This window comes from Notechis scutatus, chromosome 2 (assembly GCF_049901735.1).
Source record: "Notechis scutatus isolate UNSWTSFEM ecotype Mainland chromosome 2, rNotScu1.2, whole genome shotgun sequence".
Classification (NCBI taxonomy): Eukaryota; Metazoa; Chordata; class Lepidosauria; order Squamata; family Elapidae; genus Notechis; species Notechis scutatus.
In genome coordinates this window covers 26,167,044-26,189,961 of record NC_142010.1, presented here as the reverse complement: position 1 = coordinate 26,189,961, position 22,918 = coordinate 26,167,044, and the positions used below count along the sequence as shown (strand labels likewise).

At 42.5% G+C, this 22,918-nt stretch overlaps 3 protein-coding genes across 3 annotated transcripts in view; all 3 read left to right on the top strand.

Moving 5' to 3' along the window:
- Positions 1–10,989, top strand: part of LOC113425978 (uncharacterized) — a 30,241-nt gene extending 19,252 nt beyond the window's left edge. Inside the window, exon 6 of the mRNA XM_087953920.1 lies at positions 7,685–10,989. Coding sequence (XP_087810046.1) covers positions 7,685–8,875 — 1,191 coding nt within the window. The 3' untranslated portion in view covers positions 8,876–10,989. The remainder of the gene's footprint in view (positions 1–7,684) is intronic.
- On the top strand, positions 1,854–7,403 carry LOC148131948 (uncharacterized). The gene is made up of 3 exons (XM_087953918.1): positions 1,854–2,549; positions 5,282–5,395; positions 7,269–7,403. Exons 1-3 carry the CDS (start codon positions 2,385–2,387, stop codon positions 7,302–7,304), a joined length of 315 nt encoding a protein of 104 aa, XP_087810044.1. The 5' UTR covers positions 1,854–2,384; the 3' UTR covers positions 7,305–7,403.
- A 3,326-nt stretch (positions 10,990–14,315) lies between the features above and the next one.
- LOC148131947 (uncharacterized) lies at positions 14,316–22,446 on the top strand. The gene is made up of 4 exons (XM_087953839.1): positions 14,316–14,967; positions 16,003–16,116; positions 17,135–17,261; positions 19,512–22,446. The coding sequence occupies exons 1-4, from the start codon at positions 14,557–14,559 to the stop codon at positions 20,966–20,968; spliced, it is 2,109 nt and encodes a 702-aa protein (XP_087809965.1). The 5' UTR covers positions 14,316–14,556; the 3' UTR covers positions 20,969–22,446.
- Positions 22,447–22,918: the final 472 nt, after the last annotated feature.

The window sequence follows — 22,918 nt, the reverse complement described above, 5'->3', positions numbered from 1 at the left end:
TGAGTATGGATGGTCCAAAGACGTACCACCTCGCAGATGATCACGTCGGGGTCACCAGTTATGGTGGTCTCTCATGAATGAAGACACTGAGGCAGTCGTCTTGAAGCCAAATCGGGATGAGAGCCCAGGGCAAGCTCTGACACCCTCTTTTATTAGAAGCAATCTTTGTTAACGTTTGCAATTTTTGTTAGTGTGTTGTTACAAACTCATTACATCACACAAAATACCATATGAGAATACAAAGCTGTAAAGTTTAAGTTTGCTACAATTCTGGGTAAGAAGTGGCAACATTTCGACCTTGTCCCTCGCCTCGTGTTACAAACAACTACCAGAAGGCCCGTTGTCCTTGCACGCGCGCGAGGAAACAGATAGCAATTCCCACAGCCTGGAGGAACATTTTCCATGGGGAAATGGGTCGGACACGACTTTACAACTAACAACTTACAACTACAATTAAGCCCAAAATCTGTTGTTAAGTGAGGAATTTAAGTTAGTTTTGCTCCATTTTACAACCTTTCTTGCCACCGTTAAGAGATTCACTGCAGTGACCAAGTTAGTAACCCGGTTGTTAAGTGAATCTGGCTTCCCCATTGATTTTGCTTCTCAGAAGGTAAAAGGGGATTACGTGATCTTGGGATACAGCAATAACTATGAACCAGTGGCCAAGCATTTGAACTTTGATCACATGATTATGGGGATGCTGCAAAGGTCGTAACTGAAAAACGGTCATAAGTCACATTTTCAGTGCCGTAACTTTGAACAATCATTAAATGAACTGTTGTAAATCAAGGACTACCTGTATTCTATGTTTGCTTATTTATTTAATAATAAATACTTATTTACTTCATAATAGATAAATCTACTAGCTATATTTAAGAGCCCTGGGGCTCTTTCCATCTCTCTCATTTCCAGAGTCCTCCATCGGATCTCCCTCCCTGCCCACTTCTTCCACCTGTCCCAGGAACGCATCCAATTTCCAAGAGGATTGCATGGGAAAAGGGTGCCCAGAAACAACAATCAAACCAGTTTCCATCCAAGGCTGCTCGTTTCAGCCCTGCTCATCCATGGTACCCATCATGAGGTATCCTTGGGGGTTATCTGAGCTTGCTTGTTTTCTTGCAGATGTTTCATTACCCAGCTAGGTAACATCATCAGTGCTGCAAGTGAGGTTTGTATTCAGTGTGTCTTGCCTGTCTGTGTGGGTGGGAGTAGTTTTAACAGATTCTTTGGTTACTGATGGCTCTTTGGTAGTTTCCACCTCCATCCACACAAACAGGCAAGACACCAGAATATAAACTGACAGCAAACCACATTCCTTACTAGCACTGATGATGTTACCTAGTTGGGTAATGAAACGTCTGCAAGAAAACAAGCTCAGAGAGCACCAAGGACCCCTCATGCCAACCCCGAGCTATAAATATTCTCCTTGATTGGTACCCATCATCCCCAGCTTCTTCGCCTTTCCCCACACCAGGGGTCCCCAAACTTGGCAACTTTAAGTCTTGTGGACTTCAACTCCCAGAATTCTCCAGCCAGCATTCTGGGAGTTGAAGGCCACAAGTCTTATTTTGAGTAGTTCGGAGAACCAGCAAATATCACCTCTGACTGGAGATTTTACAGTATCCCTCCCTTGCCACGCCCACCAAGCCACGCCCACAGAACCGGTAGTAAAAAAAAAATTTGAATCCCACCCCTGATTCCATTTCCCATCCTTTCCCAACCTCCCCAACCAACCGGACTCTGGGCGAGTGTTTCAACAAGGGGCGCACGCGCAGATCTCTGTCAGACTTCGAGACAGAGCGGGACAGAGGAGAAGCGGTGGGTTCCATTGGGAGACGCTCTAGCCAAGTTCAGGAAACGAGGAAGAGTGAGGAGGAGGAGGAGGGGGGGTTATAACGTTTTCCTTCTAGGATGCATCACTCTCTGACCGAAATTCTGTGGGAATAGGAGGGCGGGTGGAATAATGGCGGGAACGATTTGCAGCTACCCTTCTCCGCCTTAGAAGCCCTGAGGGAGCGGAGCCCCCCTTTCTTCTCTCCTCGGGAAAGGGTGACGAGTTGGGGGGTCCGCCTTGACCGAAGGCGGCGGCCTCGGAGGGAGTTTTTCCCCCACCCCTACCCCGTCGGAGCTGTGCTAAAAGCCCGGAGACCGAATGGAGGCCCGCCGGGGTCTCGCCTTCAGGCGGGAGCAGCTGCGGCGAAGAGTCCGGCGGGGAAGCGGCGTCCCGAGCGGCCTCCGCGAGGGTCCTCGCAGCTCCGAGGCTGAGCGCTGGCGCTTCCGCAGCTGCGCCTCCCTGGAGAGCCGAGGGGCCCCGGGCGCTTTGCAGCCGCCTGCACCGGCTGTGCCGGGGGTGGCTGCGGCCCGAGCGGAGCAGCAAAGCCGAGATGCTGGACCTGGTGGTGCTGGAGCAGCTGCTGGCCCTGCTGCCCCCGGAGCTGTCGGGCTGGCTGAGGGAGTGCGGGGCGGAGAGCTGCGCCCAGGCGGTGGCCCTGGCCGAAGGCTGCCTCCTCGGCCCCGCAGCCGCCCCGGAGCCCGGAAAGGGGCGGCAGGTGAGACACTTTCATCCTCTTACTTGCCAGTTGCAGAGAAAACACATGTAGAGAACTTGCGTTGTTGGAATGGCGTGATAATACGTGGGAATAATAACTGTGGAAGAGGCAGACTGGGCAGCCACAATATAAAATATATCTTGGTCCGCAAAATATGACTGTGGGAGGTGGATGGGGGGTCATAAAAATCCTCTTTTCCAGTGAGTAAAAAGAGAGGATGATAGATCTAGAATTGCAAGATCCTATTAGCGTGGCTTAAAAATAGAGCTGGTATTTACTGTCCTGCTTTTTGTCCAGACTACTACAAAAAGGCTGATAAATGATTTCTCCAGTTAGATGCCTATGGAGATTCTCAGTTATCCAGGTCATGGTTGTCCCAAAGGTGCTTTTTTTTCAAGAGGCAACTGGACTTGCTGGTTTTTTTTTTCTTTTGAAGACATTTTGCTTCTCATCCATGAAGCTTCTTCAGCTCTGACTGGATGGCCAGAAATGGAAGGTTTCCAGACCAGGGATGTAGACTCCAAGCCTGAATCCAAGAGGTCTCCTTGGGACTCGTTGACTTAGGATCACAATTGAGTGCAGAATTTCTAGGTGGTGGTTAAGCGAGTCGCGTTCAATTTTACAACCTTTTGCCACGGTTGTGAAGCGAATCACTGCAGTTGTTAAATGAACCATGCAGTGAATCTGGCTTTCCCCCATTAACTTTGCTTGCCGGAACAAAGCCCAGGAAGCCGGATCAACCACTCGGCATGCAGGATATACTATACATTTCCACACAATGTACAGTTGAGATTTGAGGTCTACTGGACCAAGGCTGACTTTTCAGCGTTTTCAAAGGTATCTTGCACTTGGAGTCTTTGGCAACCTTGATGCCGGAGCAGAGGGGACAGGAGGCAGTGGGTCTCATTGGGAGGTCCGTCTGCAACCATCTACAACTTACACTTACTCCTCAACCCCTTCAAAGCATAGATATGCGTTGATGCCTCGGTGCAGTTGCAGAGAGGTCTAAATTTTGAACTGGGCATGGCTAGTCTAGTGAAGGGAAGGACCAGGGGAGACATGATAGCAGTCTTCCAATATATTTGAGGGGCTGTCACAGAGAGGAAGGTCAAGCTATTTTCTAAAGCACCCAAAGGCCAGACAAGGAATAATGGATGGAAACTGAACAAGGAGAGATTTAACCTGGAAATAAGGAAAAACTTTCTGTGAGAACAATCAACCAATTGAACAGAAGTTGCCCTGGGAAGTTGTGGGAGCGCCATCACTTGAGACTTTCAAGAAGAGATTGGACTGCAATTTGTCAGAAATGGGTGTAGGGTCTCCCGCTTGGGTGGGGGGTTAGACTAGATGACTTACAAGGTCCCTTCCAACTCTGATTATCTGTTATCTGTTAAATCAAGCTTTACTCATCACAAAATGCAAAAGGAAACAAAACTGAAAGGGGAAATAGATCCCCTACCGATAAAGAGCTTCACTGATTTTGTGTCATCAAGTGGTTTTCAACTCTAGCAACCCTATAGATAGATCTTCTTCATAACAATACATCCCTAAGTTGCTATTTCAGGTCTCTCACCTGAACTGAATCGTCACCACCTCAACTGAATCCATCTACCTTGCTGCTGGTCATGCTCTTATTCTTTTTCCTTCCACCTTTTCCTAGGATTACTACTTTCTCCCAAGAGCTTGATTGTTGCATAATGAATCTGAAATAGGGTAATATGAGCCTGGTTACGTGTGCCCCTATTGAGAACTCTGGGGTGATTTGTTTAATGATCCATTGGTTTATTTAATTGACTGTCCATGATATACTCAGGAAACTTCTGGTACCAAAAGTCAAGTACTGGTAGTCTTCCTGTATTGCTTTATCTTTCACTTACAGGGAGTATCATAGGGAAGATCATGGCTTGCACAATTGTGATTTTTTTTGGTATAGAGATGATGGTTATATCTTTTCCAAGGACCTCATAGCTCCTCTAATCTTTGCTATATTTTTATTAAGAGAACCTCTCCACCACTTTGATATGTCCATTGACAATTCTATGGCTGGTTACTGTACCTATTGTTTATTTTATTCTATTTTATTTTTTGTATTTATAAATTTATGGATAAGTTACATTAATTTCCATAATTTATTTATTTTATATTTTATTTATTTTATTCTGTAATCTATGTTCTATTTGGTCCTCTTTATATATAATTTTAGTCCAGTTTTCCACTCTGCTATTTTATTGTTAGGGCTTGTAGATCCTTTTTGTTTTCAGCTATCAGATTAATGTCATCAGCATAGCACAAATTACTGATGTTTCTTCCTGCACTTTAAAAATCATTTCTTCCAATCCAGCTTTCCTTAATATAGGGAGAGCTCGACTTAACAACCATTCAGTCACTGTTCAAAATTACAGCAGCACCCTAAAAAGTGACTTGTGACCATTTTTCAAATTATGACTGTTGCACCCTCCCTGTGGTCATGTAATCAAAATTCAGACACTTGGCAATTTGGTTCACATTTATGACTGTTGCAGCATCCCCGGGCCATGTGATCACCTTTTGTGATCTCCTGACAAGTAAAGTCAATGGGGAAGCCAGATTCACTTAACAACCATGTCTCTAACTTAACAATTACAGTGATTCACTTAATTTCACATATAGATGGGGAGACAGAAGGTAAGGCTGGTGGGCGAACATGGTTATGGTCTTCTGAAAGTGGATCATAAACGAGGCTGTTCTTTTAGATGCAGGAGCTGTTAACAAGGGAGATCTCAACAGAGCTCCAGGAAAGAGAAGATAGATCCAGTCCTTCTCAAGAGCTATTTTTCAGGAGGATCCAACTCTGGCCACCTTGCCAGGTAAGTGTAGGTTTCCTCTGAAAGCAATAGAGTTCAAGTTTCCTCCATTCATGAGTTGCTTTTTCCTCCAAATACTGAATTTGTGTGCATTTGAACACATTGTGTTTTGCCCCACCCCCGAATGAGCCAATGAGTCACTTAACATTCAGCTTTCTAATCATTTTGGAGATACAAACGAGAGATAATTCACAGACTGAAAGGCTTATATTAGGAAATGTAATTTATTTGTTGAAAGTATTACTGAAAACCAGTTAAAAATGAAATCCTTGATTTGAAAGGCTAGGAATGGCATCAAATCTGCTTCAGAAATGTATTAGCATATCCACTTAAAAATCAATCGTATGAAGAGCAGATTTCCCATGTAAAAGTCAGTGCTAAGTGGCTACAACAACCAGATTGTTAGTCAAACGACTTGGAATTTCCAGGATTATATCCAACCTTTTGAATTAAGCCGGGGAAGAAATTCCAAGTGGATATGTTCCATTTTCTAACAAATTTTGAATTTGCTCTCTAAGTCAAGTGAGGTCAGATCAGTGGATACTGCTCCTTCAAATCTCCATGCTGGGTTATTCTGGGCCACTAGGCAGTTCCACAATGGGGGCTATGTTGCCATTCGACAGCTTGGATGCATGTAAGCCATAATTCGTGAAGTTAGACAGCAGCCTAAGAAAGTTTTCCAAGCCCCACAGACATATACCTCTCCTATAAGATGTCTGTTTGGTCCCTTACAAAGCTCTGTTTTCCGTTTTGTGCAGTAAGAGAAAACTTACAAGGTCTTTTCTAGGATTGAATGGTAAGGAACATTCTCTTTCTAGGGGTCTAATTTCTTTGAAGAGGTGGCTGTGGACTTCACAGAGGAGGAGTGGGCACTGTTGGATCCCAGAGAGAGGGCCTTATGCAGTGAGGTCCTGCTGGAGGTTTCTAGGAATATGGCTGCTCTGAGTAAGACTCTTTTCTCTGCATTCCATTCGTTGGGGAAGGATTTTTCAGAGGAAGGTAAACGGAATATCCCTGCACTCAGTTGCTTAAGGTGATCATGACTCACGTGAAGTGTTACTACCACTTTATAATGCTTTGGTAAGGCCACACTTGGAATACTGCATCCAGTTTTGGTCATCACAATGTAAAAAAGATGTTAAGACTGTAGAAAGAATGTAGAGAAGAGCAATAAAGATGATTAGGGGACCGGAAGCTAAAACATAACAAAGAATGGTTGCTGGAATTGGGTATGTCTAATTTATTGAAAAGGACTAGGGGTGACATGATAGCTGTGTTCCGATATCTCAGGGTTTGCCACAAAGAAGAGGAAGTCAGACTATTCTCCAAAGCACCTGAGGGCAGGACAAGAAGCAATGGATGGAAACTAATCAAGAAAAGAAAAAAAAAACCTAAGAAAGAATTAGAACTAAGAAAAATTTTCCTGATAGTTAGAACATTTAATCAGTGGAACAATTTGCCTCCAGAAGTTGTAAATGCTCCAACACTGGAAGTTTTTAAGAAGAGATTGGACAGTCATTTGTCTGAAATAGTGTAGGGTTTCTTGCCTGAGCAGAGGGTTGGACTAGAAGACCTCCAAAGGTCCCTTTCAATTCTGTTATTCTATTCTATTCCTCACTAGATCATGAACAAAGTGATCACGAACTGGGTCTTCAGAGGCAATTTTGCCCAAGGCCATCATCACATCACTTATTCTAGTGGAGAACAAAGGCCTTGGCAGAAATACCCACCTTAGATAACAATTTGGCCCAATATCTCTTTAGTGAGACAAATGATGCCAAGCTTGGAAAATGAATAGGCATGCTTTTGAGATGGGTAGATTCCCCTCCTTAACCATTCTAAACTCTAATGGGGACTTCTTTCTTTTTCCAAGTAGGTAATGGGCTGGAGAATGAGAACGACAAGCAGGTGAGATTAATGCCACTGCAAACAACAAACCATGAGGTAGAAGAAATAATGCTTGACTATGAAGGAGCTCCAAAAACTCAAGAGAGAAGACAGTCAGAAGACATGGGGGACAGTTCCTCCACTTCTCCTCCTGTTGAAATCCATGGTTTCCTGACCCAACAAGGTCAGAAAGGGAAGAAAAAGGGAAAATCCAGCAAAAGGGAGGAAAATAAGTTTGATTTGCCTGAGTATAGCAGAAGTCAGTCTAAAGGCTTTATAAATTATGGAAAATACATCAATAATTTTTTCTCTCTTACTTTACTTAAGAAACTGTATAGGAAATACAAATCACATCCATTTATAAAAGTTGGTAAGGATTTCAATCTGAGCAGAGACATGAAACTGTGTATGAAGTCTGGAAAGAGCTTCACTATGAACAGTATTTTTAATCACCATCAGAGGATCCACAAGGGGGAAAGAACTTATAAATTCATGGAGTGTGGAAAAAGCTTTTGTCAGGATGGAATGCTTACTCATCAAAAAAGGATCCACACAGGCGAAAGACCATATAAATGCCTAGAGTGTGGAAAGGGATTTACTCGCAAAGGACATCTTACTTGTCATGAAAGGATCCACACAGGGGAAAAACCTTATAAATGCACTGAGTGTGGAAAAGCCTTCAGAACAAATGGCCATCTGATTCGTCATCACAGGATCCATACAGGGGAGAAAACATATACTTGCAGGGAGTGTGGAAAGCGATTCATTGAGAATAGAGATCTCATTACCCATCAAAGGACCCACACAGGGGAGAGTCTCTATAAATGCCCTGACTGTGGAAAGAGCTTTACTCAGAAAGGACAACTTAATTCTCATCAATGGGTTCACACAGGGGAGAAACCTTACAAATGCCCAGAGTGTGGAAAGGGCTTCAGTACAAACTGTAATCTGGCTCGCCACCAAAAGATCCACACAGGGGAAAGACCATATAAATGCCTGGAGTGTGGAAAGAGCTTTTTTGACAATAAAGATCTTACTCGCCACCAAAGGATCCACACGGGAGATAAACCATATAAATGCCTGGAATGTGGAAAGAGCTTTGCTCAGAAAGGACAACTTAATTCCCATAAAAGAATCCACACTGGTGAGAGACCGTATAAATGTATGGCATGTGGAAAGCAGTTCACTCAGAAAGGAAATCTTACTGAGCATGAAAGAATCCACACAGGGGAGAAACCATATAAATGTACTGAATGTGAAAAGAGCTTTGCTAAGAAAAGACAGCTTAATTCTCATAAAAGGATCCACACAGGGGAGAGACCACATAAATGCATGGAGTGTGGAAAGAGCTATTTCGATCAGAGAGACCTTACCTGCCACCTAAGAACCCACACAGGGGATAACCCATATAAATGCCTAGAATGGGAAAAGACCTTGATTGTCAACAGAGACCTTATTTGCCAACAAAGTATCCACACAAGGGAGGAACCATATAAATCAATTGAGTGTGAAAAAGACTTTAATGACTACAGCATCTTTACATCTTATAAAGAGATCCACACAGGAGAAAATGGAATGTGGAACAAGCTTCATTGAAAACTGCGCTTAGTTCTCATCAAAAGATTCATACAGAAAAAATATATATAAATCCATGGAATGAGATTCCCACAAGAAAATACCTAAGTGCTCGCATGCGGTAAGAGCTGAAGATGGATCAGTGGCCTTACTTATAATAGTAGGATCATACTGGGGAGTTATGGAAATGTACAGGAGAATTGGTGTATCAGTAAAATGCACCATTGTCTCTCATACTTTTTGCACGTACTTCATTTGTGAGATACGGAGAACATACAGTATCTCTTTAAAAGCTGGTTACCTCAGTAGGGCTTGACTGCTTGGTCTGTGGTCAAATAAATCTAGAAAATGGTCATGATAATCAGCTGTGGAAGATGGAACACCAGAAAACTATGTAGCTGAAGGAGGTGAAGAGGTATATTTTCTCAATTTCAATCAGAATAGAGTTGGAAGGGATCTTGCAGATCTTTCTTCTAGTCCAATCCCCTGCTCAAGTAGGGGACCTTATACCATTTAGATAGATGAGTCTTTTCTTAAAAACCTCCAGTGACAACTTCTGAAGGCAAGCTGTTCTACTGGTTAATTGTCCTCTATGTTAGGAAGTTTCTCCTTCATTTCAGGTTGCTTCTCTCCTTGATTAGTTTCCATCCATTGTTTCTTGTCCTGCCTTCTATTGCTTTGGAAAAGAAGTTGACCCCCTTTTCTTTGTGGCAACCCCTCAAATATTGGAATACTGCTATCATGTCCCCCCTAGTCCCCCTTTTCTCAAGACTGGCCATTCCCAATTCCTGTAACCATATATTTTTGTTTCGAGGCCCTTAATCATCTTAGTTGCTTTTTGCACTTTCTCATTTTATTTTATTTTAGTAGTATTTTATTTTATTTTATTTTCCCTAAGGAGGGAGGTTCATGCAGGACTTCTGAGGGGATCTGCCTGGGGTTGAAATGTTAAAAAGAGAAATTACTTCTGTTTCCCATTTTAACATTTCAAACCATTCAATTGCATGTTTTTTATAATCAAGTGACATTGTTCAAACTATGATTCCCCCACTGATTCTACCGTTTTACAAATTGTATAAATGAATTTGTTCTGTGATTTCTCAGTGTCATCTATCCTGGGCAATCAACAGTCCACAGAAAGATTAAGGAATTCAGAAAACAGATGGCTTCTTTGGTTTTACCTAAAAAAAAACAACCTCTATATGAAACAGAAATTGCCTACATTTATAGCATTTAAAATGCATTTCAATCTGAAGAGTTGTGTTAATTTCCATTAAAGATTTCAGACACAGACAGGAAGTGAAGACTGTGTAAATTGTAGAAAAAACTGAATTATAAACTTCTCCTATTTGCAAGCAAACAATGCACACAAATGAGAAACCATATTAATACTGTTAAATTCCAAGACTAATGTTAATTACTGAAAAACTCTACACAACCAGGGGTTCTTTCAGAATCATGACTTGTATTCAAAGCGCAGGTGGCAGCCTTGGCTAAGAGAACCTCTGAACAAGCTTATTGTATTGTGTGCCCATTGTGGCCATTTCTGGATCAGGAAGCTCTGCTTACAGTCACTCATGCCCAGATGAACTACTGTAATGTGCTCTACACGGAGCTGACCTTCAGCATCCAGAAGCATTGGTTGATACAAGATATGATGTGGGCAGTTATGTGGGCCCCTATAGCAGCATATGTTAGGTTACATAATGTACCGTAATGATCTTTAAAGGCCTTCAGGGCACGAAGCTGGGTTACATGAGGGACCCCTTCCTGAGTATATCTGCCTATCCTATCAGATCTGGCAGAAGATGTATGTTGCAAGGCCCTCTCTGTTAAGAAATTACATGTGGCAGGACCGAGGAGATGGGCCTTCTCTTCCCTAGCACCCATCCTTGATCCTGGAAGTCCCTCAAAACAACATGGCTATGTCAACAGATTTGGGGAATCTCAAAAAACTTGAACCAGCGAGGTTGCTGCATTCCTTACAATATTGAATCCTTTTTCCTAGTCTTAATGTTGAATTTTTAAAAATTGTAGAATGTTATTGTATCAGTTATTGATAGATGGTCAACTATAATACAAATGAGGAATGAATTAATAAATGATTCACACAGGAGTGAAATCTTATAAATGCATGGAATGTAGAAAGAGCTTTCTTCGAAGAATTGCTACATTAAAGCCTCAGGGCATCTAGTTGCTGATGTTGTGTAGGAAAAAAAAATCCAAACCAAAAATCAGTTATAGTTGGAACTGGAAAACTGAATATAGAAAGGCTCAGTGCAGTAAAAGATGAAACAAAAACACTGGAAACCACTTATGGACAAAAAATAATGTGTGTAAAAAAATTAAAAATGAGTTTGTGATTTATGGTTTTGTTGATTAGACAGATAGATATATGGAAAGAAGAGCATCATGCTGTAACTTGGAGATAAAGGTGACAATATAATTGTACTTACAACCTGTGAAGAATGTTTTTATATATATATATATTTCTTTTTTCCTACTTCTATTTTCTTACCACACTTTGAGCTTTTTCTGTTATTTCTCCCCTTTTTCTGTTATTGGAAGAAATATCCCTCTGGGTTCAGTTCCAAGTGAGGAGAAAGAGACTGGAAACATGGAGGCTATTTGGAAAGATGGTTTAATGGTTAAGAGGACCACATGGTTTGAAGTCCTGGGGAAATGAGTGAATGGGTGAGAGAGGCCCATGGGGCTATGCTGGGGTAACTTTATAGGCTGTCTTGAGTCCCAGGTTTGGTTGAACCTTGCTGGTTGATGCAATCTGCCCAGGTGCCATGTGGTGAGATGGGTAAAAGGTTAATCCTATTATGTCCTGAGGGCCATGTTTTAATCCCATCACCCTGGAGCTGAAGGTGGGGGCAGGGAGCCGCTTTCTCCTTTTTTCATCCAGGGGAATATATTCTTCCTTTCTAATATTTCCTATAATATTTCATTCTTCAAAGAGAGGGATGGGTGCTAACTTTCTACAACGTTCTAAGTCAGTTTCTATTTTTAAAACTTTTAATAAGTATATTACAAAAACACTTGGTATTTTCAGCTTTAGCAAATTGAAATGGACTTGAGTTGGACCCCTTAAGACAGAAAATTAGAAAGCTTATTACGCAGGATGTGATAAAAAAATAAACAACATTGTTTTCAGAGCCAAGAAGGGAATATTATCTCCCACCCCACATTTGCCTTCTCAGCTTAGAGCCACCAAATGCTGTCAATTTCACTTTCCAAGAGTTGCTGCTGATTAATGGGATTTTTTAATTGTTATAATTTGTATCCTGCCTTGACTATTTTTACAAATAATTCAAGGAGATGAACATATCCAACATACCTTTCCCCTCTTATTTATCCACACAACCACCCTGTGAGGTGGGTTGGGCTGAGAGTGAGTGATTGGGTTTCAGGGCTAAGGCAGGATTTGACTTCAGAATCTCCTGCTCCAACATTACGCTTTGAGTGTCCCAAAAGTGACATACCATTTTTAATTAACATCTGAAAAATGGCTGGTTAGACAAGTAGCTCTATTCATTTTCTTTCATAGTGCACCATTTGCTGGCAAGGGGCCAGGTCCTAACCTTTGTTCATTGTGGAGAAGTTTCACTTCCCCTCCAGGGACTTAACAAAGCTTGCACTTAATAAGTGGCTTTCTGTGTGTGCTCTCTGCTGTTTACTAGTTGCAGAAATCTTGTGATTTCCCTTTGTTATCTTCTGACCATAGTGAACATTTCTGGGGTGGGTGGGGAGTGAGTGGATATCACATCAGCTAGAAGGGAAAGCCTTGTTCAGCAGTTGGCATGGCAATTACTCACCACTTCAGCACATATTTGGGAAGAAGACATTGTAAGCATGGGACCTAGCTGATTAACTTGTGACTTCTCTCTGTGTTTTCTTTTTTCAATATCTGACCCAGTTGTCATGGCCAGCTATACGGAGTGCCACATTTCAGTCCATTTAGGAGGAACACGCATTTCTGAATTTTTTATTGTATATATGGCCAGGCACAGCCAAGCAGAAAGGCCAGGGTGAATAAAAAGTCAAGATTTGCACAGACTAGAAAGAGAAAACAGAAACAGGTAACAGGCAGATTGGACTCTGTAGAAAAAGGAAGCCAATTCCATAAAATCACCATAGGGAAACAGAGATTAAGATAACAGGACAAAAAAACCTGCCCTAATAGATTCCTCAAAGCATTTACTTATTTAGTAATAAATGAATAAATTTATTGGCTGGCCCCTGCCTTGAGACTCCATTTCTCACATTTCCTTCCCCAAACCCCTTTCCTTCCCCAAACCCTAACCCTCCGCCTTCTTCCATGTATCCCAGAACCACATCTGAATTTTCAAGAGAATTTGGGGAAAAAAGAGAAACCCCAGATGTCCAGGAAGGTCCGGAAGGGGAAGGATGATTAACTTGTGGATCAATGGGGCAGGACAATGCATTATTGGTGATGCTACAGGAGCTCAGGATGCTACGGGAGCCCAGAGGGAAGGCTAGCAGAAGATTATTTATTTATTTATTTTAATTTGTCAATTGCTTACAAGATAATAGGTATAAGTATATACATAGTTATGAATACATGAAATGGATATGAATAAGAAAAAAACAATAGGACAGGGACAGTAGGCACGTTGGTGCGCTTATGCACGCCCCCTACGGACCTCTTAGGAAAGGGGTGAGGTCAATAGTAGACCGTCTAAAGTTAAAGTTTTGGGGGTTTGGGGAAGAAACCAGAGTCAGGTAGAGTATTCCAGACATTGACCACTCTGTTGCTGAAGTATTTCCTGCAATCAAGTTTGGTGCGGTTAGCCTTGACTTTGTATCTTTTGTTTGCTCTAGTGTTGTTATGGTTGAAGCTGAAGTATTCATTGACAGGTACGACGTTGCAATATATGATTTTATATACCATACTTAGATCAGACCGAAGATGCCACCCCACTGCATCTATCCCCATCCCAGTTGTGTGCCAGCCTCTTAAACTCATTCCCATTTCCTGGACGGCACACATTTGGAGTGCACCCTGGTTCGATACTCTTATATTTCAACATAAATAATTGCTCCCCCATCCTTGCAAAACAGGTGCACATCAATGTCTATAGCCGAATAACAAAGTTGGAAGGGTTCTTGGAGGTCTTCCAGTCCAATCCCCTGCATAGGCAGGAGACACTATACCAGGGGTCCCCAAACTTGGCACCTTGAAGACTTGTGGACTTCAACTCCCAGAATTCTCTAGCTGGCTGTTCTCACTGTCGGGAAATTTCTCCCTAGTTCCAGGTTGCTTTTCTCCTTGAGAAAAGAGAACTTGATTTCTTCTCTTTCCCCTCGCCCCCAAATAAAAAAGAAATACTCCGCCAACGGATGAGTTCGATGTCACAACGGAAGAGCATGCGCAGAAGACGCTAGAAAGTAATGCCTGCGGTACATAGGAGAAACGATGATTTCTCTTGGGGGAGGGGCAGCGTATAGCGTCTTGCCTCTCTAGGAAGGAGGGCTCTGCGAGGACAGGGCGGGGCGAGAAGTTTTGGCGGGAAGGATTTGCAACTCCTGTGCTGAGGCGCAGAAACTCTGAGGGGAGCGGAGCCCGCATTCTCCTCCCCCCCTATGAAACCGGGAAAGTGGCGGTCGATGGCGGAGGCTCTGCCCTGGCTGAAAGAAGCCTTTGGGAGTCGCTGAAGCCGGAGGCCAAATACCAAATGGAAGCCCAAGGATCTTCAAAGGCGGCGGTAGCAGCAGCCCCCAGTACCCTCCAGGCGAGAAGAGGCGGCGGGGAATCAGGCGAGGGAAGCGGCCTCCCGGAGGAGCCACGCAGCTCCGAGGCTGAGCGCTGGCGCTTCCGCAGCTGCGGCGCCCGGGAGGCCGAGGGGCCCCGGGCGCTTTGCAGTCGCCTGCATCGGCTGTGCCGGGGGTGGCTGCGGCCCGAGCGGAGCAGCAAAGCCGAGATGCTGGACCTGGTGGTGCTGGAGCAGCTGCTGGCCCTGCTGCCCCCGGAGCTGTCGGGCTGGCTGAGGGAGTGTGGGGCGGAGAGATGCGCCCAGGCGGTGGCCCTGGCCGAAGGCTGCCTCCTCGGTCCCGCAGCCGCCCCGGAGCCCGGAAAGGGGCGGCAGGTGAGAAGAGTTAACTGTGAGGGATGCATGGGACGCTGTTGTGTTTAGCAGCCTCTGTAAGAAATAAGAGACATTCAGAAGAAAGATGTCTGCATTTTTTGGAACTCTTAATTCTTTGAGAACTTACTTGTTCTTGAGGCAAATGCTTCGTTTTCCTCTTGGAGAAAAATCCATGGGAGGAAAGAGAAATTCACCCTCAGGGCTGTAAGAGTTTGAGGGAGGAGGGCTAGAATCCTTTCTTTGCCCTGCCTTTCTGTCTTTTAATGCATGAATGGAGGATTTGGTCCCTTTCAGCGGACACTCTTCAAACTACTCATTAATGACATAGCAAATCTTATAAGTCTTACTTGCCTGCTTCTCTTCTTTATAGTCACTGGAAACATATGTCTAGAGAACATATGTTGGTATGTTTATATTTGGTTGGAAATATGCGGAAGATGCCTTCATCTTGCAGTGGATAGACAATGGCTAAAATGATGATGATCATGATGGTATAATGTAATGGTCTGTGGGAATGCTTGAGAAGCCAGACTGAACAACCATGTAAAGTGTTTCTCAGTCCCCACAAAGAGACTCTGTGCATCTCCCTCACAAAACCATCTGGGTGTTCATCCCAAGATCTGTCTCTGAATTTGCCAGGTTGGTGGTCTTTCTACTACAAGAGGCATAAGGAAGCCCAAAGAAAAGGAAGGGAAGATCAATTCTTTCGTACTCAAGAGACAAAACTTTCTAAATCTAAAGGAAAAGATTCCTGGAGGAAGAGATAGAACAGGCATAGGTCCATCCATAAAAAGAGGAAAGGCCACAGCTATCACTAGAAGCGGAGAAGATAAGCAAGTCCTGGTCAGAATGAAAAGAGGAAATAAGCACTTCACAAAAATGGCAGACATTTACCCAGAAATAACAGCTACCTTCAAATCAGAATTTCTGAATACTCTCGCTTTGACTTGTGTTGGGGAATTCCAAGGTAAGACAAGTGAAGTTACATAAATACAGTCCTTTGAATATGGATTATAAACCAGGCTTCTTTTTCAGATGCAGGAGCCATTCACAAGAGAGATCTCAGCAGATTTCTGGAAAAGAGGAAATCGATGCACTCCTTCTCAGGGGCAGCTTTTCAGGAGGATCCAACTTGGGGCACTACAGCAGGTAACTAGGTTTCTTCTGAGAGTGGCAGAATTCATTTTTTTCTGTTCATGAGCTGCTTCTACAGTATAGCCAAATGCGGAGTCTGTAGTTGAACATGCTATCCTGCCCAGAATGAGCCTCATTCATTGAATTTTTATGGTCATTTTGGAGATAGAAACAAGAGACAATAACAACCTGACAGGCTATTAGGCAATGTAATTTACTAGCCTAATATTTTCTAATACTTCACAGAAGAATGGAGAAACCAGTTAAAAAAATTAATCCCATGAGTTGAAACTATTGTAATAGCATCATAACTGCTACAGAAATAGTGTGCTTTTATAACAGATTTTCCATGAAAAATCCTCAAACTCAACACTAAATGACTGCATCAGTAGCAATAGCATTTATACTTATATACCGCTTCACAGTGCTTTACAGCCCTCTAAGCAGTTTATGGAGTCAGCATATTACTCCAGCAATCTGGGTCCTCATTTTAGTGACTTCAGAAGAATGGAAGGCTGAGTGAACCTTGAGCTTGGTGAGATTTGAACTGTCAAATTGCAGGCAGCTGGCAGTCAGCAGAAGTAGTCTGCAGTACTGCATTCTAACGACTGTGTTACCACAGCTCTTAGAATGTTCTTCAAGTGCCTTAAGACTTCCAGGCTCATTTCTAACATGAAAGGGAGGAAAAGAAATTTCTAGTGGATGTGTCCTGTTTTGTAAAGAATGTAGAATTTGCTCCCAAAGTGAAGTTAGTGGATTCATTCCACAAATGTTTGCTAAGTTATTCCAACGCACCAGGAGGCTCCCCAATGGCTATTGCCATTCAAAAACTTGGATGCAGGCATGCTTTGTGCATTAAGAGCACCAGCTACCAGTATTAGAGACAGGGGGACTTGGGGACTTTACAGCCACAAGGACTTCTTTTCCTCCAAGAAAAGGCTCATTTTGTTTTTGCAAAGCTCTGTTGTGCAGTAAGAGAGAAAATGCTCAAATCTTTTCTTGGATTGTCTATTAAAGAACATTCTCATTCTAGGGCTCTGATCCCTTTGAGGAGGTCACTGTGGACTTCACAGAAGAGGAGTGGGCACTGCTGGATTCAGGCCAGAGAGATTTGTGCAAAGAAGTCTCACTGGAGGCTTTTAGGAATATGTCTGCCGTGGGTAAGGTTCCACTTTGCTCTAGGTTCCATTAATTGGGGAAAGTTATTTCTGTCATAGGTAAAAAGGGAAGATCATGCACTCAAATTGCTTAAGGTGATCTTCTCTACTTAAGGCCTTGTTAGAAATGCTCACCATAGCTTTGGAAATATCCCAGATTGCCCAATCAATAGCAAAGTCTTAATGTGGTTTCCAATTGAAAAAAATCTCTTAGATATCATCAGAATTTCCCAGTTAACAATTTGCACCCAACATCTCCAAGCTGGATTCATGGCTGATGGCATACTTATAATGCAGATGGGCATACTTTTTAGAGCAGAAGAGCCCCATAACAGCTGATGTTTATTTTGACATAATTTTATTAAGGATTATTGTATTTTTAGTACTATAAGATGCTCCGGAAAATAAGATGCACGTTAGCTTTAGAGGAGGAAAACAAGAATACCGGATGGATGTCTCTCAGCATCCATCCAGTATTCATCTGGCTAGCATCCTTACAGCAAACAGCCTGGACAGCTTCAGCATGTTATCGCAGCCCCAGCATGTGGCTCGTAAGGGCTCCGCTCTGTTGCGCCCACTCCGTTGCGCTCAATTGAGCTGAGATGCTGCTGCCACCAGGGAACACTGGAGCCTTCGCTGCTGAGCAGCTGGTTGGCTGTTTGATTAGCCTCCCAGAATACCACCCATCAGCTATTCTAGGTGATGGGGAACACCATAGCCACCGCTCGCTGCCCATCGCCACCACTGAATGGCGGTGATCGGCAGCAGTGATCCCCGCTGCCTAGAACACCAAACCCCTCCCCCAAACATTCACTTTATAAGCTGCACAGGCATTTCCACACACTTTTGGGGGTGGTGGTAAAAAAGTGTGTCTTATAGTTTGAAGAATATGGTATCTTATGCAGATAAATTACACAAAAGGAATTTAAAAATACATTAAAAAGAAAAAATATTTAGAAAACAGAAATTCCCCTGTATGTGTGTGCATGTATATGAAATTTCCCCCTTCATCTCCATCATGTATGTTCAATGTTAACTTATCGCTGTCTTTTATAATACAACCAAAATACTCTTCATTCCATACATCACCCAATATTCTATAAACTCATGTCTAAAACTTCTGATCTTACTAATCAGCCAAGAAATAGTAAAAAATAAAGCTAATGATATAAGTAGTTACTAATATAGTCCCCATTTCTATTTAGTCTGCCTTCCACACACCCCTTTTAACAATTAAACTTTGCAAAAAAGGAATTTAAAACTATTAAACATTACCAAATCCCTACATATTGTCTTGTTCAACACCTATTAAACATTTCTACAAGAAACACTCCATTTCAAACAATTCAACATCAGCAGAAATAACTCATTTTTCCAATAATCAGAAAAAGCAATTTTATATTTTTTCCTCCCAACCATTCTTCAATGACATATTTGTTTCTACTATCCTTTTCCTTTCTCTTCAAATTCTTATATTTCAAATCCACTTGTAATTTTCCTGAAATGACTCCAAAAATCTCTTACATTTCAATTTAAAATGGTATCATCCAACTGCATTTGTAATTCCAGTGAACCCCTGTCTGTAGTCTCCAGAGAGGTTTGTTGGTTTTCGTTAGTAACCCCTGTTTTCAGTAAAGAGATAAAAAGGATCAAAAACTTCAAATAAGTAAAAGTCAAACATTCCCTTAAAGTAGCCATCTTGTGCTCTGGTAATAAACCTTCAAGGTTTGGCTTTACAATTCATACATAAACAAGACAGATTTTTCCCATACAGGATGCTCTTTCTAATTAACTTCATAAATTTTTAATCAGTTTCACAAAGCATTTAAAAGCTTTCAAAAAACAACTCTAAAATAATCTATTCCCTGTATATTGCAATAGATTACAAAAATAATTTAGAAAGCTGCAAAGCTATGATATTCTTTTAAAATGGACTGAAGAGAATGCCATCCAGTAATTGATAAGGTTGCATTTATGGTTCAGCGCATCATGGAACCCACAACTTTTAACTGATCACAAACAGCTGTAGAAATGAAAGGTTTTGCTGTTTGCTTACAAAAATCAGATGTATAAAGTAAATGTGGACAATCTTCAGTTGTTCTAGGGGAAAAAATCAGCTATCCAAACTTGACACCAACTGGCCAAATCCCCAACAGAAAAATGGGGGTGTTGGTTCTCTTCAAAGATGTTATCTCCTCCTCCCTAACTGTTCTAAATTTCAATAGGGATTTCTATTTTTTTTCTTCAAAGCAGATGATGGAATGGAGAATGAGAAGGAGGAAAGGTTAATGCCACTGCAAACAACAAGTTATGAAGTAGAACTTATTGATCATGAAAGGATTCACACAGGAGTGAAACCATATAAATGCACAGAGTGCGGAAAGAGATTTTGTTTCAAGCGTAATCTTAAGCGCCATGAGAGGATCCATAGCGGGGAGAAACAATATAGCTGCATGGAGTGTGGAAAACGTTTCACTCAGAAAAGTACTCTTTCTGATCATGAAAGGGTTCACACAGAAGTAAAACCATATAAATGCACAGAGTGTGGAAAGAACTACCGTTTCAGGTGCAATCTTAATCGCCATGAGATGATCCATAGACGGGAGAAACAACATAGCTGCAGGGAGTGTGGAAAGAGATTCTTTCAGAACACAGCTCTTACCATCCATCAAAGGAGTCACACAGGGGAGAAACCATATAAATGCCTGGAGTGTGGAAAGAGTTTTATTTCAAATGGAAATCTTAATGCTCATAAAAGAATCCACACAGGGGAGAGACCATTTAAGTGCATGGAGTGTGGAAAGCAGTTCATTCGGAAAAGAGATCTTACTGATCATGAAAGGGTTCACACAGGAGTGAAACCATATAAATGCACAGAGTGCGGAAAGAGATTTCGTTTCAAGCGTAATCTTAAGCGCCATGAGAGGATCCATAGCGGGGAGAAACAATATACCTCTGTGGAGTGTGGAAAACATTTCACTCAGAAAAGTTCTCTTTCTGATCATGAAAGAGTTCACACAGAAGTAAAACCATATGAATGCACAGAGTGTGGAAAGAACTACCGTTGCAGGTGCAATCTTAATTGCCATGAGATGATCCATAGAACGGAGAAACAACATAGTTGCATGGAGTGTGAAAAAGGATTCTATGAGAGGACAGATCTTACTATCCATCAAAGGATGCACACAAGGAAGAAACTGAATAGTTGTGAGGAATGTGGAAAGGCTTTTGTTTTAATAGGAGAACTTAATTTTCATAAAAGTCACACAGGTGAGAAAGTAAATAATTGCATAGAGAGTGAAAGTAGTTTCAATTTCAGGAATAGTCTCGATAACCATGAGAGGATCCACAGAAGGGAGAAAAAACATAGCTGCAGGGAGTGTGGAAAGAGATTCTTTAAAAACAGAGAGCTTACTATCCATCAAAGGAGTCACACAGGGGAGAGACCATATAAATGCCTGGAGTGTGGGAAGAGCTTTATTTCAAAAGGAAATCTTAATTCTCATAAAAGAATCCACACAGGGGAGAGACCATTTAAGTGCATGGAGTGCGGAAAGCAGTTCATTAGGAAAACACATCTTTCTGCTCATGAAAGGGTTCACACAGGAGTGAAACCATATAAATGCTCGGAGTGTGGAAAGACCTTCCGTTTCAGGAGCAATCTTAATAGTCATGAGAGAATCCACAGAGAGGAGAAACAAAATAATTGAATGGTGTGTGGAAAAGGATATGAGGGGAAACATTACTATGCATCAATCAATCAATCAAATGTTTATTGTCAATGCACAACATGTGTACAATGAAATTGAAAAGGATATGCAAAGGAGAGCCCCTATAAACACTCTGTATATACAACAAGCTCCCATTTCAAAAGTTCTCTTAGTTCCCATGAGAGGATGCACAGACTCCTACAGGGAGTCTGGGAAAGGATTCTGAGAGGAGAGACCTTATAGCTATTAAAGGATTCATAGAGTAGAAAGACCGTATAAATGGAAAGAGTATGGAAAGGGCTTCAATACAAACTTTCATGTGGCTCGACACAAGAGATCCACACAGGGATTAAACTGGAACATGGAAAGAGCTTTACTTAGGTGTCAACTTTGAGACAGATTGGGGGTGTCGCAGCCATTTTCTCTGTTTCTCAGCTTGACACACTTTGGGGGAAAGTGGGAGCTTTGGAATATCAGACCAGACATCAACAACTTACTATCTTGTGGGAACCAAGGTTATTTAACAGGTGCTGGCCAGAGACTGGAAGAGGTTTCCAAGGAGATGCCAGAACACCTGACTGAACAATGTGACCTGTGACAAGGAGGGAGGGAGCTGTCTAACCTTTAATTACTGAAAGTGTGGGAAATAGCCAGAGCTGGTTTTGTTTTTCAACTGTGCTGAAATGATGTATTCAATAAATCGGTTATTTGAGAAAACTAAAAGTGTCAAGAGTTGAGTTGCTGGATTGGTTGGGTTCATTGGAACCTTGACATCTGGAAGGACAAATTAAGTCTCTTAAAAGAATCCATACAATTAGTCCTCTGCTTATAAGTGTTTATTTAGTGAATGTTCAATGTTACAGTGAAAAAAATGAAATAAAATGAAAAATATGACTTAGATCAGTTCTCATACTAATGACTGTTGCAGCATCTCATGTGATCAAAATTTAGGCACTTGCCAACTGGCATGTATTTATGATGGACTGGACCAGAGACTGGAGATTATGAAGAACAGATACAGGAACTGGGCCTGGCAAGTCTACTGAAAAGAAGGACCAGGGGAGATATGATAGCAGTCTTCCAATATTTGAGGGGCTGCCTCAGAGAGGAAGGGGTCAAGCTATTTTCCAAAGCATCCGAAGGCCAGACAAGGAATAATGGATGGAAACTGAACAAGGAGAGATTTAACCTGGAAATAAGGAGACACTTTCTGACAGTGGAAACAATCAACCCATGGAACGGAAGTTGCCTTTGGAAGTTGTGGGAGCATCATCACTTGAGACTTTCAAGAAGAGATTGGACTGCCATTAGTCAGAAATGGTGTAGGGTCTCCCGTTTGGGCGAGAGGTTGGACTAGATGACCTGCAAAGTCCCTTCCAACTAATTATCTGTTATCTGGTTGCAGTGCTCTGGGGTCAGATGATCTCCATTTGTAAGCTTCCAGCAATCGATGGGTAAGGGAGAGTCGCTTATCTACTGTGTTTCTCACAAAATAAGGCCGGGCGTTTGTTTTTTTTGACCCCCGAAAAAAAGGCTAGGCCGTCTTTTTTGGGGGGGTGACTTAATTTCCCCCCCCCCTTGCATCTTCAGGTGGGCGGGCAGCGACGGCTTGGATGTTGATCTCGGCGTTGGTGGGGCACTTCGTATTGGGAGACCTTCCATTGTTGCTTTCCCTTCTCCCGTGCTGCTGCGGCGTTTACAGCAACGCTGCGGCGTTTGGCGCAGCCACGTGTGGCCAGCCAGGGCTCCTCCCTGCAACCGGAGCCCGGCGGAGACACTCGGCTTCCGGCGCTCCTGTCTCTGCCTTCCCTTTGCCTTCGAAGGCAAAGCCAATTCTTTTAAAAACGACACCCTACTACCGGTACGACAAAGCCTCCCCCTACCCGAGAGGGCAACCCAACCCCACGTGGGGAGGCGAATCTCCTGGGGCCGCAGTGCAGGATCAGCCCA